This window comes from Dendronephthya gigantea, unplaced genomic scaffold (assembly GCF_004324835.1).
Source record: "Dendronephthya gigantea isolate DGI-Jeju-01 unplaced genomic scaffold, DenGig_1.0 000051F, whole genome shotgun sequence".
NCBI classification, from domain to species: Eukaryota; Metazoa; Cnidaria; class Anthozoa; order Malacalcyonacea; family Nephtheidae; genus Dendronephthya; species Dendronephthya gigantea.
Genome location: NW_021163061.1, coordinates 1170570 through 1185797, shown reverse-complemented (window position 1 = coordinate 1185797; position 15228 = coordinate 1170570). Strand labels below are relative to the sequence as shown.

The 15228-nt window shown below is 36.8% G+C and overlaps 1 protein-coding gene and 1 long non-coding RNA gene across 2 annotated transcripts; one reads left to right on the top strand and one right to left on the bottom strand.

Moving 5' to 3' along the window:
* Positions 1-693: 693 nt before the first annotated feature.
* Positions 694-6564, top strand: LOC114528665 (putative Polycomb group protein ASXL2). The gene is made up of 15 exons (XM_028550337.1): positions 694-875; positions 1632-1717; positions 1792-1900; positions 2027-2078; positions 2217-2336; positions 2450-2721; positions 2851-2970; positions 3124-3151; positions 3509-3588; positions 3720-3829; positions 4436-4509; positions 4693-4766; positions 4870-4901; positions 5046-5587; positions 5796-6564. Exons 1-15 carry the CDS (start codon positions 825-827, stop codon positions 6086-6088), a joined length of 2043 nt encoding a protein of 680 aa, XP_028406138.1. The 5' UTR covers positions 694-824; the 3' UTR covers positions 6089-6564.
* LOC114528678 lies at positions 6552-8177 on the bottom strand. Its single transcript, XR_003687521.1, has 5 exons — positions 8044-8177; positions 7279-7478; positions 7086-7181; positions 6949-7008; positions 6552-6859 (listed from the first exon to the last, which is right to left on the bottom strand). It is a non-coding gene; the product is annotated as an uncharacterized LOC114528678 (long non-coding RNA).
* Between the last annotated feature and the right edge of the window lie 7051 nt (positions 8178-15228).

Here is a 15228-nt window from a genome sequence, read left to right as displayed (position 1 = left end):
ATTCATGTTAAATTGATAATTTACTGTGAATAATTTTGAGGCAAATGAACGATTGAATACTGAAAACACACAAACGACATAAAAGCCACATAATCATAATACAAATGCTGCAATAATACATATAAAAAGATCAATATTACCTTGAAAAAAAACGATATTTTCAACAGAAAACTTTCTTCTGTTTTTCTCTCAAGTAAAGTACTTTCTACGCGCATGAAATAATATAAGAAACCGCTTTCCAAAATTGGCGGACGTCGAAAATAATGCTTCCACTGAAAAATGTTAAGAGTTCAATGACTTTTTGGGGCTGTTTTTCCCAGTATTTTTCCACAATTTTAATCATTTCAAAATCAAATATTAATTAAGTAGAGTGTGAAAAAATTATTTATGGTACTAAAATTATAACATAGCACAGGAAATTTTAAAATCCCAGCTAATGTGTAATCGTTTTGTCTATTAACGGAGACCTTTTTACGATTGAGAAACAGTTTCTCAATAGAGTAAATAAATTGATGAACAGCTTAATTCCCAATCCAGAATCTTAAGAAAGGTAATGAAAGAAGTCGAGAACCAGCTTACTAGAGAGAAATTTCACGAGAGGGAAACCTTGAGAATGAGTGGAAACACCGGAGTAAAAAGAACTAGAACGTAGTCCTCCTATTCCGTCCAACCTGCTCGGTCATTGATAATAACAGGAAAAAATGGTGGATTTGTGTGGATATTTCTATCGGTTTATTCAATTGGAGAATTTTTTCATTTCCTCGAGGAGTTTTTAAGCGATCTGCAGCTCATGCAAAGGAGGGATATCTAAAGTTAATTTAGCAATGGATAAATCAAAAAGGAAAGGGATCACTTGGGGAGAAGCGGCAAAAATGGTAGGAGCAAATTCTTTGCAAGTGTAGTTTCTTTATGTTAAAACATTGAAACTAATGCTTTGCCTGCAAAATTTCTTATACTGCGATGTAATCATGCATTGATTCCACTTTCGATTTGCCCAGATTCTCTTTATACCCTATGAATTTCAAATTCGAGATCAGTGATCGCAAAATATAAACAAAATTAAACATCAATGGGATTATACGATATTGAAATACGTCAGGGAACAACTCTTTAGTAAAATGTAAAATCTTCGTCCTATTTTATAAAAAGAATGTGAAATATTTAATAAACAGTCGTGATCAGTAGAGAAGGTCTTGTTTGTACCCGAGACAAATTGTCATTCATTATGCAGCAGACTTTATGATAATTTCTGTGAAACAACGGAAACAAATATTAGAAGTGGTTTTAGGTCAGACAATCAGACATGAAATTTTTTTAAACTTGTTTCATTTGTAAAGTACAAGAAGGTGAATTAGACTGGATTTCAAGTGATATGACAGTAGTGTAGTGGCTAACATTCCTGTCTTGTGCATGTTCATCTCTAGGTTCTGGCCTTGTATTTGACTATTTGCAATTCCTTGCACTTTCATTTTTCTTTCTTCTATTTACTTTTTCTATGAATATTTGAACCCACCTCCATCACTGAATGCTTTTCTCAGTTGCTATCAGATAATCTTATGTCCATGGCATTTCATAAGTACTGATTAATTCTGTCATCAAAGGTAAAATATGGTGGTCAACTTTGATTCTAGGTTTTAGAACAATCTCCTGAGCCACTCAACCATAAGGAAATTCTAAAGGCAATACTTGATGGAAATCTCAAGGAAGTTAGTTTGAAGTAAGTGTTTTCATGGTTGTATATTTTGGTCAGGTGTGTGGTGAATTCAAACAATAATTTCTCGTGATTTGTAGAAATCCGCAGGCTTTGGCTTGTCTTAATGCAATGCTCCATGCAAACTCAAGAACACCCTCGTCGCTTTTTGTAAAAGTCAGCGGACGTGGTACTTGCTATCGATTGAATGTAAGTCTTGGATTTGACAGAAATGCATATCCTGACTTTGTGTGGCTAATTCAGTTACAAATGAGTCATGATTTGATAGGCAAGCGAAGATTATCTTTGGTTTAATCTGTGCGGGTTTTTTTTTAGAAAAATCGCACAGACCTACTGGATTCATCTGACACAGATTCAGACTCACCAGGTACGATGATATTAATTGCACTTCATGTCTTGTCTAGAAGCAAGTTTGCATGGATAGGAACCAGTACATAATGCATCACTTAGCACTGCTTGTCCAACTAGACCTGAAGAATCTCAACCACAGTTTGTATATTTGAAGGTTCAAGCTCGAATGATGCGCTGTCGGATGGCAAGGAATCAGGAGAAAGATCATCTCATTTCACTGGAATTTTATCAAATGAAAACTCAACTCCATCTTGTTCATTGCCGCCAATTAGCAGTAAGTCACATTAATGTTACCTGTCAATCTTCAATGTAATAAATTATATTGTTGTAAACCTGATATATTCATTAAAAATCTTTTTTAATAACTGAACCCTTTTCCAATCTAAGGTATATTGGGCTCCTATCAGAGCCAGGTGACTTCAACGTCAGTGTCCTCCTCAATTGCTTGTGCGATAGCGGACTCACGTCTCAGCAGCTTGATCGCACCCACACCTGACACCATGCCCATACGATCCTCCCTGTCCAAGAAGAGAAGCGTGAAGCCCTGTTTCCGAGATACTCCCGCCACAAAGAAGCCTCGCGTCACATTTAAGCTAGACGATGAAAAGAAATCAAAGAGCAGTAGACCGACCAGACCACCTGTTAAAACCAAGGCCGAGGTGATAAATTCTTGCCATGTTGTTTCTTCATGTCAAATACTGAGAGTTCATTATTCATACATACCATGATTCATATATTCCATAGTGGACATCACATTAATTTCAATCCTGGTCTTCTCTTTCCTGTAGTTGAAGTACATGGGTGATGACACCGCTGCAGTGTCGCAGAACTTTATCCCGCCAGTTCTCAGGCCTCCAATGTATCCAACGCACACGGTCGTCAAGAATTCATCTTCAGGGTATTTCGGGGTAAAAGACTTTCTCTCTCTCTCCAGCCAACTTTCTATAGCTATAGACAATCTAATTTGCCATGTATAACCACATATCTACACCCAGTTAAAACTCTGCAAATGTATTTATATTATATCCTATTTCAACTTATCCATATCTGTTTTTTGACAGCAAAAAAGACACAAGAAGATGAGCATTGGTAAGAAAGTTTGACGCCTCGAAATTTTTACTGCAGGAAAAAAATAACAAGTTGTTTCATTACAATGATCTTTCCACCTCTTATTATCCATAAGCAAGCCTGTTGCTCCACTGCCTCCACATACATCTAAGTTTTGCATCTTGCATTTAACTCTGGCCAAAAACGCATGGCCTATCAGTACAGTATGTGTCATTGTGAGCCATGTCTGTTAATCTATCTACCTTTCACAAAATTTACCATTGCTTCCAGATTGGAAACGTTTCGTGTACATTAAAAAACTTCAATTCCATCCGCATTCAATTCCATCCGTTTGGGATTTTTCACTCCGTTTATCTAATCACGACTTTAACTTCACAGCTGCCCAAGTGAAGAGGTCTAAGGAAGGACAAGTAGATTTGGTTTCCCCAGATTCCATATTAGCAAAGATTAACTGCCGGGTAAGGGAAAGACAGACGCATAGGATATTACATGTCGGATGCAGCTGTCTGTCTGTCCGTATTACATAACCAGGTCATCTGTTTCATTTGATCATAAAAACACTTCAACTGTCTGCCATTTTCTATTTTAGGCTTTAATTAACTTCCGCACTTTTAATTTGCTCCCAAAACATTATCAGTACCAGTTGGTGAAACTGCTTCCTGAAGTTGATCGTGAAGTTGGTAGCAAAGGTGAAATAAGGTGGATATAGAACTTATTTATTTAATTATAGAACTTAACTTTAAGCTGTTATCACGTGTAGCTACATAACTCTGATATAAAAGGAGATTGGAAAGAGATATGGTCAACTAATAAAATTAAGACGAGAAATATTTTAAGATTAACGAATGATACGCTGAATCTGCCGACCAAGTTAACATCATCTTTCATCAGATTTATTTCGCTCGAGCACAACATTTTTGAACCATATGTAATCAATGCATGCTGATTTATAAGGGCGCTTTCCTTTATACGGTAAAAACGACCAGACCGGCCCTGTTGTATTTCAGTACAGACAGATTACTGGTATTTTACAATGTTTCAAGAACTCTGCATTCAAGTATATCGTTATTTACATCTGCCTTGCACAGGAAATGCAGTTTCACCGCTTTATTCTCAACAAAATACTCTATTTCAATTCAAAATGTGATCAGTTTCACGTTTTTGACCGCTTAATGCAAATCGCCCTAAGATTCGTGAGACCGTTATGTAATTCTGTCTGCAACTGTTTGAACATTAACGGGCTTTAGGCGAGCATATCTTGAAGTTTTTTCCAACCATGCAATGTACAATTTGTTTCATTTCCAGACCAACCAACACGGCGTTCAGTAACGAGTTCTTTACGAGTGCTTTTGAGTCTTGGAAGGAGCGACTAACAGAAGGTGGACCATTTTAAAAAATTCTTCCGAATTTAAACTAGTCAGGTCTGAGTATAGTGGCTGTGAAAAGGTTAACATCAACATCAGCTGGTGTAAATTTAATTGCCGGTAGACTGAGTGAAATGCTCGTGAATTGCAGATCTATAAATAAATGCTCTAATGACAGATTATGAAATGTTTTTTCAGGAGAGTTCACACCAGAAATGAGTCAAAAGATACAACAAGAACAAGAGAAACTCTTCAGTCAAGACCCTTGGAAGGTAAATAAACTGTCGCAGTGAAAGAAATTAAGAAAATTTATCAACTTTATTTAAACCAATCACTTTCATTGTAAATATTTTTTTGTTGTTTTTTTATTTCTAGACAAAGCATTTTGAATCGTCCTGGGGAGAAAAGTAAGTGTTATTTTAGGAAAGGCAAGAGAAGTTAGTTTTGTAGTTCATGTAAGGAATGGATTATTACGGAGTAGTTTATGTATGGAATCAGTCATCAAGAAAGGCGTGTGTATTTTTCTGAGATATGTATTTCTAAATTCGTAGGTTTATGGAAAGTGAGAGATATATCTCTCCTGTAGAAAGAAGTCACCAAATTATGGAACAAGTCCACGTTGAATGGCAGAAAGAACAGGAAAGATTGGCGAAAGAAAAACTCGCGCAGGAGAAATTAGCAAAAGAACAAGAGAAACTAAAAGAAGCTGAAAATACGGACTTAAGTGCCCCGAATAAACTGCCCAAAGGCAAGACCTTAAACGAACAAGATGCTAAAAATTTAAATTCCAAGCAAAAAGCGGCGTTGGTTCGACAGCAAAAGCTCGCGAAAGCGAAAAGTGTTTCAAATAAAGCGCATAAAAAGACGTCTGATGGAAAGACTTCAAAGAGCGGGAAAACTGCCAGCAAGAACGGAAAAGAAAGTGTTGCTAAAGATAGAAACAGAAGTAGACCAAGAGCAAAACAAGTCAAAGTTAAAAGTGAGGATAATACACGCACCGTTGTGCAACCTACGAGTTCTGATCCTGTTATTGATGTTGTTAGCGTTCAAGCGACCGAGGCTGTTGGTACAGCTAGTACTACTGTAGAGACAGGTATGCTTGTCGTGTTTTTAACAACGAGGTTTATAACTAGTAGAAAGACCAATAAGCATTGTTTTTTAACCAGATGTAACACTAAACGAACGAACACGTCCTAGACATGTTTGTTATAGATGGACAAATCATTAATAGTATTATTCCAACAATGGCTTTTTAAACTATGGCCTTCATAAGCACTCATTCTAAGCAATAATGTTTTCAGATGTCCAAGAGCAAGAACCCAAACCAAGCACAACTGAACCAGTTCCCATCTCACAAGAACTATCCACAGTTCCCACTCCTATCAGCCCTATGGTTGGTGAACAACCAACTTCAAAAGAAAAAGCTGTCAAGAAAACCAGTAGAAAAAAGAAAGAAACAAAAACGGTTAATAATACATTAGGTTTCCCATGCATGTGTGTCTTGAAACCTATGGTCATGTGCAGACGTTGTGGTGCTTTCTGTCATTCAGATTGTATCAATCCTATGTCAGTATGCGCTTCATGTGTTGCCTAGAGTTAGTTACGAACATCTATTACAGATAAAACAGTCTTATATTAAAGAACATTGATATTAAATTTTTTATTCCAGTAAAAGGATTTTTAAGACTGTAATCATTTTTAGATCCAGCCATTAGTTTTACCTTAATGGCAAGGGCAGCCTCAATGGTGTTCAATTGAACTTTTCAATGCTTTTTCATTCAAAAAAACATCAGAAAAATATTCATTACAGTTTTAAAAGTTCTTTAAGATAAGCATAATTATGAAATAATCAACTTTTAAATCACAAATCGAATAAATAACTAGTGTAGATAGATTTGAAATTTGTAGAATAAACATTTGTGTACAGCAGAATTATTTCTTGTAAAAGGCAGTAAAATAATACTTTTTGTTGTGTAATTTTTTCATGTGATTGAAATGTAACCTTTGCAAAGCAATTAAAAAGTACAAGCACAGATTAGGGGGATTAGGTCCCCTTAATCTATGTCCTAATCTGTTGTGAGTGTGTAGCTTTTTTGCACTGAAGATAGGAAAGTCAAAGCACAGATTAGCTCCCTTTAATCTGTGTGTTTAGGCATTTTACACAAAAGCTAGGAGTTCTATACTTTTTTTAGCCTGGATAATGAACAAGCTTTATCATGAACAGTTGTAAACTTGTTGTGAATCTAAATTTCACCAAGAGAAGAATAATTTTAGATTTATTTGATTTAATTTCTCAATACAACAAATTACGTAGAAATGGCACTTTCGTTCTTGATTTATCTGCAGTGCAAGAAATATTCTGAATCTAGACAAGAGCAGAACATTAAACTAGTATTTTGACAAAAATGTTGAGCGAAACTCCTTTAAAAAAGGGCGATAATGTAATATACTAACTTCATGAAACCATCTTGAGACATTGATATACTGTTCTTTTTCTTGATGTGTCAATAAATGCTGTCAAATAATGCAATATGTTTTAATTTTATAAGCTGAAACTTTAGACCTAAACATTACAATATACAGATACTCACATAAACAATGCATAATGTTGAAAACAGCAGTAAATCAACCACAGTAAGGAAATGGCCAACAAAGAATACTTTATCCACTAAATATGAGTCCAGTAACTAGAAAAATATTCACATGAGTAGCTTTAGTATTTTGCTTGAACTTTGAATTGGTAAAAAAATCATTAAAAAACAAATTGCATGATGAATTTTGTACATTTATAATATCCTTCATCTCCCTCTTATCTTTGCCGAAAGGATCAATTTTTGTAAGACAGTATTCCAACCATTGGTCAATTTCTGCTTCATGTAAAATATTTTGTCCTAGCAAGTTACATCCTGAGATTCTGGCAATCGCTTTAATGGTGGTTGCTATTCCTCTGCAGTAAATCCATTCGTTAGATTGATGTAAGGTTCCTGGAATTTGTGATGGTGATGATAATTTTATGTTGACCGTTGGTAATCACTGAGATAATAGTAGCAGAGGCAACAAGTGTGGAAAGTTTGTATTGCACAAACTGTGTGTGATATTGGCTATGCAATTTGCATAGTTTCCAATCAGGAGTGGAGATATGGTTCATTAGTGATTATTATATTTTTGATTACGATATTGCTGCTGATTATGCAATCAATCATGCTAGGGACAATCACACTATTGATTTTATTGATGATGATGACTGCATTAATACTGGCATTCATGATTATGGCATAAATACTGATGATGATGATCACGCTATTGATGATGTTATTAGTGATGACATCAGGACAATTGAATATGGCATCAATGGTGATATTGGTGATGACGATCATCTAATTGACTATGCTCAAATTATGGTGATTTATATGATGATATGATAACCATAGAAACGATGAAGTTATTGATGATGATTGATCATATTAAATCATATTGGCATTGGTTTCATTTGTAAGGCAATTTAAGTATTTAACCAGTGCATATCTCGTAATCCATGCCAATAATTACCTGACAATTTGAATCGCCCTTATCGCGCTTCATGCAAAGCTTATTCTTGTCAGGCTTGCAATATTTATATACGATCTCAACAGCTGGATTACCACAAGAATGAACAGCAGCGACGGCCATGTTGGATTCCGCGAAGTGAACTCCGACAAAATCCGACAACAACCGACAATTACCGACAACCGACAACGATACATAGAGATTATAAAATATAAATAACCACAATAACACACGAATTGTATATGAGCACGAAACATGCTTGAATCTTTACATAGGACAAGCATTTGACAATTAAAACAGCGTGGTTATTCATATCAAAATATTTGTCATCATAACCAAAGCATGGTTATATTGTTTAAAAGCCAAAATTGCCCAAAACCGGAAAAACTCGTACAAAACCGGAAGTAATCGTACAAGACCGGAAGTGATAAATCCCAAAACAATAACAGGAAAAAATTTCTGGCCTTCTAAAAATTAATTATAAATCGTATTTCTTGCTCAATTTTGTCATTTTTCAGCAGAATATCACAGTTTTATTTATACTCCAGTGTGTATTTTAACGAACGTGGTCATAAAACATGACAGAAATTCCTGAAAGCCGGTTTTCAGAGGAGATCCTTTGTTTGAAATTTGCATTCGTAAACATTGTCGTCACCAGCTGTTATGTTATTTGTAAAACGTTAAATGAAAGAAAACGATATTCTAGTAGGTTTCAAGTCTCGGCTTATTAAAATTGTTAAATCTAGTTTCTATTATCTTCAACAAAACTCGACAAAAATACGCAAGACTACGAGAGAATCTGTCGATAAATTTGTATCGTTTTATTTTTAAACTACGTCAATGAGATTTCATTGATACGCTTTTGTAGAGACAGATTATGCCAACAAAAGGTAGGATTTCTTAAACCACAGTGCTTACACTTATTTAAAAAGTACAGCTCTATGTTTTAACATTTTGAATTCTGTGTAATCGACCCGAGATTATACGGACAAGCCCAGACATATCTTTAAATAAACAGGGGGTTTTGTTAAGCTTATATAGTCAGGATTATTGTAAAAACAAGGCCCACACACGAAGCGTATAGAAAAATGGAAAAGGCCTACATTCGCGCTTTAAATACGACAAGAAATGCATTGCAGTCTCTTAGGTAACAATATACAAGTGCATTTTCTTTGCCTCTGTAGCTAAATGCCAATTTTTTTTTAAAATTCATTTTAATTTAAGTTTTTGAAATGTACAAGAACCATTGAGCAATTGTCTTGAGCGTTTTATATCAGACTACGTTTTCATTGACAACGAAAAATATCCTGGGATAAGAGTGTCAAAGTGTGTGTATCATACCAAAAAGGGAGGGAGTTCAATATTTAGGAAGAACAATGAAGATTATTACACTGATATTCTATGACGTTTCTTTGTAGAAAACTGTCACAAACGAGTCCGATTTGACTTGACAGACCAGAGTCTAGAATGCCAGTTGAGATTTGCTGCAAAGAATGGTTCTTTGCATAAAATCAAGCAGCTTGTGACAACACAACATGCAGATATCAACTCTCCCAACTATAACTGCCACACACCACTAGTTATAAGCATCCTGAACAACCAAACAGAAAGTGTGGAACTCCTGTGCAAGCTTGGGGCTGATGTCAATTACACGTCTGACAAACTGCACGGGTACCGTCCTTTGCATTTCGCAGCTGAACAAGACCATGGTGAAATCATTGAGATCTTGATCGAACACAAAGCCTCATTAAATGCTCAGACTTTTACAGGCTGCACTCCACTGCATTTGTCAGCAATGAATGGCAACCTAGAGGCGACAAGATGGTTGTGTCTGAACGGTGTGAGCATCGACATCTCGGAGTTCTATAATGGTTATACACCCTTGCATTACGCTGTTGTGAGAGGTCACCATAACGTGGTCAGGTTATTACGGGAGTTCAATGCAACATTAAACAGTAATCATTTCAAAAGCCATACCTTGTTAACCATGTGTCACAAAGCACTATGGAGGCATCTCCATCATCCCAAGAAAGGGAGAAACGAACCGGAAATTTTGGAACGGATGTGCCTTCATGTCATACGAAAACATTTCCTACAGCAAAATGCGCACAACAATGCAACACGTCTCCCCTTGCCTTCGTGCATGATCGATAAAATTCTGTTAGAGGAATACAGCGGTCTGTAAAAAAATAAGAAAAAATGATTTATATGTATATTATAATTATGTATATTTCACTATTTAAGCTGTAAAATTATCAACTATTTTAAAAAATACGAAACACAAGTTCAATTTACACTGTAAATTTTTACTGTATAACCACAACTGTAATATAAAATTTATTTATATAATATATAATTTAATAAAAATAATTTATCCTTTTTTCACAAATAAAAAAACGCTCAATAGTTTGAACATTAGTAACATATGATTGTAATGCAATATCTAACTGTACTTTTGTTAATATATTGTGATCAAACACGAAGTTATTAGAGAAATATTCCGACCTTACAGTGGGTACCTGCCAGTTACCACCTGGTCCCATAGACCTGGTCGGTATGGCCTCCAGTTGGTTCATTAAACTTTCCATGTCTGCTGTAATTGTGCCATCATTTGGTTCTTAATTCTTATCGACGATTTAAAATATTTTGGCGAAGCCAGGACGCTCCAAAGGTTTCGTTTTATTACGTTCTAGAGAAGCTAGCTTTGCAGCAAACTCGGGTGATCTGCCATTTTTAATCCGACCGCGTATGGACTCGAGCGAGTATCCGAAGTCATCTGATGCGCAAATGCGCAATATATGCGAAGAAAAACAGTGGGAAAAACAGTTGGTTTCAACGCCGGAAAAACCGGTTAGTCTTAAACTCTACAAAAAGAGGGAAGGCGACCTCTATGAAATAAATTAAATGGCATAAAAAAGCTCAAACAAGTGTACATGAACTGAAAACTACTTTACTGTCACTGTGTTCATATGTGTATGGTAGTATTTGGTAAAACTTCGATACATGTATCCTGAGAAAATACCCTCTTTTGTCAGTGTTCCCCCCCAGTTTCTAAATGGTTCCGCGGCCCTTGCAATAGCTAGCTATTAATACCACTTATACCAGTACATTAGGCTAAAACGGTTTTTGCATTTTGCGATAAATATGCATATCTGGCATATTGCCTTTCCGAAATGCAAATTTGCCCCCCAAAAAATGCAGCGGTTTAATCTCCCACATCATCATGTTTAATTCTTTTGATACAGACTATACAGTGTTCTGGGAATTGAACCCAGAAGCCAAACACACACGTGTTTAACAGCTCGTGTACAAATAAGATTTCTTACTGATTTTGTAAAATATGCAAGAAATATTTTCACTATCAACGAACACGTTTTGGTTTGGCCCCAGACATGGACACTGTTTTTTAAAAGCCAAACGAAAAGGAGGGAAACCGGAGTGCCCGGTGAAAAACCCTCCAAGGTAGCCTGAATTTCAGGTTACCTGACCGGCGGTCCGAATTTGGTATTTTCATTAGAAATCGTCCGCAATGACAGTCCAGTTTTCACCTACAGTTTAGTTTTCCGTGCATCAGTGAACCGAGTCCCAGGAATTGCTATTCAATTCTTGAGCTTAATCAATTCAATCCTGCTGGTGGTCTAACCCAGTCTACTCTACGCAGCGCGCATATCGTCGTTGCAAAACACCAGGCTCTTAGAAATCAGCGCTTTGTCCGACAGTGGCAACAAAAATTATTTCAATTTTTCAAATGTTCATTTTGTAATAAAGAAATGCTTCGTATTCACGACTTGCATGTTTTTTTTCATCTCAAACCGATGTAGACAACAACACTCTTCTTTTTTTTTAAACATGCACCGTTTTTATCTTTTTCTTTATATGTTCTGGTTTACATGTAAAATGGAGGAAATAAACGTAATTGGGCTCAACATGCAACTTACTCAATATGGCTAATCAATAATATCCCTCAGTCCCTCACCTTTTGTACCGTATAATTACCTTCTGTAAACATCGCACCAAACTTCACTTGCTTCTTGTGTCCTTTACAAACACTTGTGTTCTTCTTCTTCAACAACATCTCGACGGTGAGGCGTGTAAGGAATGAAAAAACATAGTAAGTGTGTCAAAACACAAAGGCTTTTCTTTAAAGGGGTAGCTTTTAGACAAGTGGGTACTACCCCCAGATACCCTCTGCATTAAACCAAGTCGAGTTATCATGCAATGATGCAGTTATCGTGCAATGACCCTCCCTCCATTATACCATAAGTGCAGTTATCATGCAATGAGACCCCCCTCCATTATACCATAAGTCCAGTTTTCGTGCAATGACCCCCCCTCCATTATACCATAAGTGCAGTTATCACGCAATGAGACCCCCCTCGATTATACCATAAGTGCAGTTATCATGCAATGAGACCCCCCTCTATTATACCATAACTCCAGTTTTCGTGCAATGACCCTCCCTCTATTATACCGTAAGTCCAGGTATCATGCAATGAGCCCCCCTTCTCCATCATGCCACAAGTTCAATGTATCGTACAATCTAGAAGCTATATTTCCTTATACAAGCTTCGTCAAAATGGTCAAAATTATTAGATTACGTTTATTTCCTCGAGAGCTTAAACCGGAATCCGGAAAATTGAAATCAACAATTGAAAATTTGAAACAGAAGAGTGTTAATGTGTATAATTTTTGATGCCACTGACGGACGGTCCTTCGAAGCGGTCGCATTGTAATAAGCGGCGAACTGAGAACTTATATGATCATATAAGTACTCGCAATTACCTCCGTATTAATCTAAAATTAGGCCAATACGAATTCGGTATTATATTTTCTCGCTGCGTGCGCGTCGCGCATGCTAATTGCTTTTTTTCTGCTTTCATTTCATCGCTTTCAAGCCATCATGCGCCTCCCCCAGCCATTAAGGTGGTTTTTTATACTACCACCGTAAGTCGTTAAAATTCACACGCAAGTGACAAGACTAGGAATGTTTCAATGAGAAAGCTCGAAATCGTCCTCATGCATAAGAGCTGTGAGAAATTTCCAGTTATCATGCTATTCATGCATTGTCGAAAAGGGTGGAATGGAATGTCACTTGATGTGTGAATATACTAGGTTAGACCACCAGGAGGATCCGAAAATAAATCATGCATTTACATTAATCATGCATTACTCTAATTAGTACATCTATGGTATATACCTCAACCAGCCTCTGCTTGTACACCCGTCGCGTCGTCCATTCTCTGATTCTGCGACATCCTCCATCATCTGATCCTGCGACGATCGTTCATCATCTAATTCTGCGACAATCCTCTATCATCTGATCCTGCGACGATCATCCATCATCTGATCCTGCGGCGATCATCCATCATCTGATCCTGCGACGATCCATTCATCATCTGATCCTGCGACGATCCATCATCATCTGGTCTATTAACGGCATACGAAAATTACGATATCATTGATTTCCAAAAGAGAAATGTCACTTATGTAGAAAGCATCAGAATAAAAATTATCAAAACCCGATTGTAGACCTCCAACATCTCCTACGCCACTCGTCCAAGGCCTTCGCATTGCGCACGCGAATACAAAATGTCATGCAAGTTTTGTAGAAAATATTCATTCGTTTTCTTCATGCTCCTGAGAAAACTAAAACACTCGACTATTATCTCCTTCTAGAAATACAATTTTTCATGCATTTTTATGTTTTAGGCGCTCTGTGAGCAATATTTTTTGTTCCGGACTATTGTCGTTCAAGATGGAAAAAATACAAGTGATGGGGCCCCAAATCACTTGCATTTACTCCGCATGCGCTTGACACGACCAGACACATGCACAAACTGCAATCCGAAAAGTTGAAAATCAAGGAGGTAAACAGAAGAGTGTTCAATATATCTCAGAAAAAAGCCAAATCCATGCATATTTTACTCATGCAAATTTTCACCGAAATCGTGTTTTGTATTTGCGTGCATTAATGTCGCCCGAGGCAGCTCCGACATCTCTCCACTCCGACGATTCTTTCATTCTAAAAAAGAGAAACCGCGCTAAATAGTATTCTTGTTTTGTGGTAGAACTAATTTTCATGGGAAGCAAAGGAACGACAAGATACAGCTCAACACATAGTCTAGTAACTTCATACATATACAAATACGGATATTTTATATAGGCATTCAATTTAAGTTGGAATAAGACTAAGATGAAGCGCTGACAGACTTCAGAAGTATTCATAATACGATAACCGTGTCCGAAGAACGCCAGGCGCCAACCGGGAAAGTTCCAGCGATAAAGTCCCGAAAAGTTCGATTAATTTCAGTATAAAACTATATTCTAGTTTCGCCCACATATTTCAAGCCACAAATGCAAGTTAGTATAGAACAATACCTATTATTCGATGCAAGCTAGCGTTTGTGTTTCTCCTTCCCCATCTTTCGGCGCCGTAGTTCGCTCTGAAATAAAATAAGCAAGGAAAAACTAAATTAAGTTAACAGCTCACTTGTATTTCACATTTTCAATCGAAATATACAAGATATAGCAACGAAAATTGGCAAGAATATGCCTCTAGTCGCTAACGTCTTCTGGTTATTCAAATCAACACGACGATGAATTAATTTGCAAAGCCAAAGATCAAGCCAAGAGATTCTTTCAAGTTTCAATCAACAATGACCATGACTGTACCTGACTGAGCAAGATTCTTCAAAACTTTTCCCCAAAGAAACTTCTTCTAGTGATCCTTCCTTTAGAAGACTACTAAAAGTCTGACTTCTTCTCGTTTTCAACCACCTTTTATTACCTGAGAAACATTCCAACACACAATGCACTTTTTAAAGCCGATTCTCCATTGCGTCCGCTCCGCCCGCGCGGGTGAAGCGCGCTTTGTTTTTCATACCCGTCACGGTCGCATGGGAAGAATTTCAAAGGCCGCTTCGCCCGCGGGGGTGAAGCGGACGGTAATGGAGAATCGCTTTAACAGCAAGGCCTATTTCAAGCATCATGCTTCCCATGTGCTGATGAACGCATAAACAACAATAGATAATCGTCTCAATTGTTAACTTTATCGGTTAATTTTACCATAAAAAATTTCAATGGGTATACTTTTGCCCGCTCCAGTTATTTCAAGTTCAGTGCTGCGCAATGATGTGTTCAAATGACGTAATAATTATGCATTGTTGTTTCATCATAACAACGTTCAAC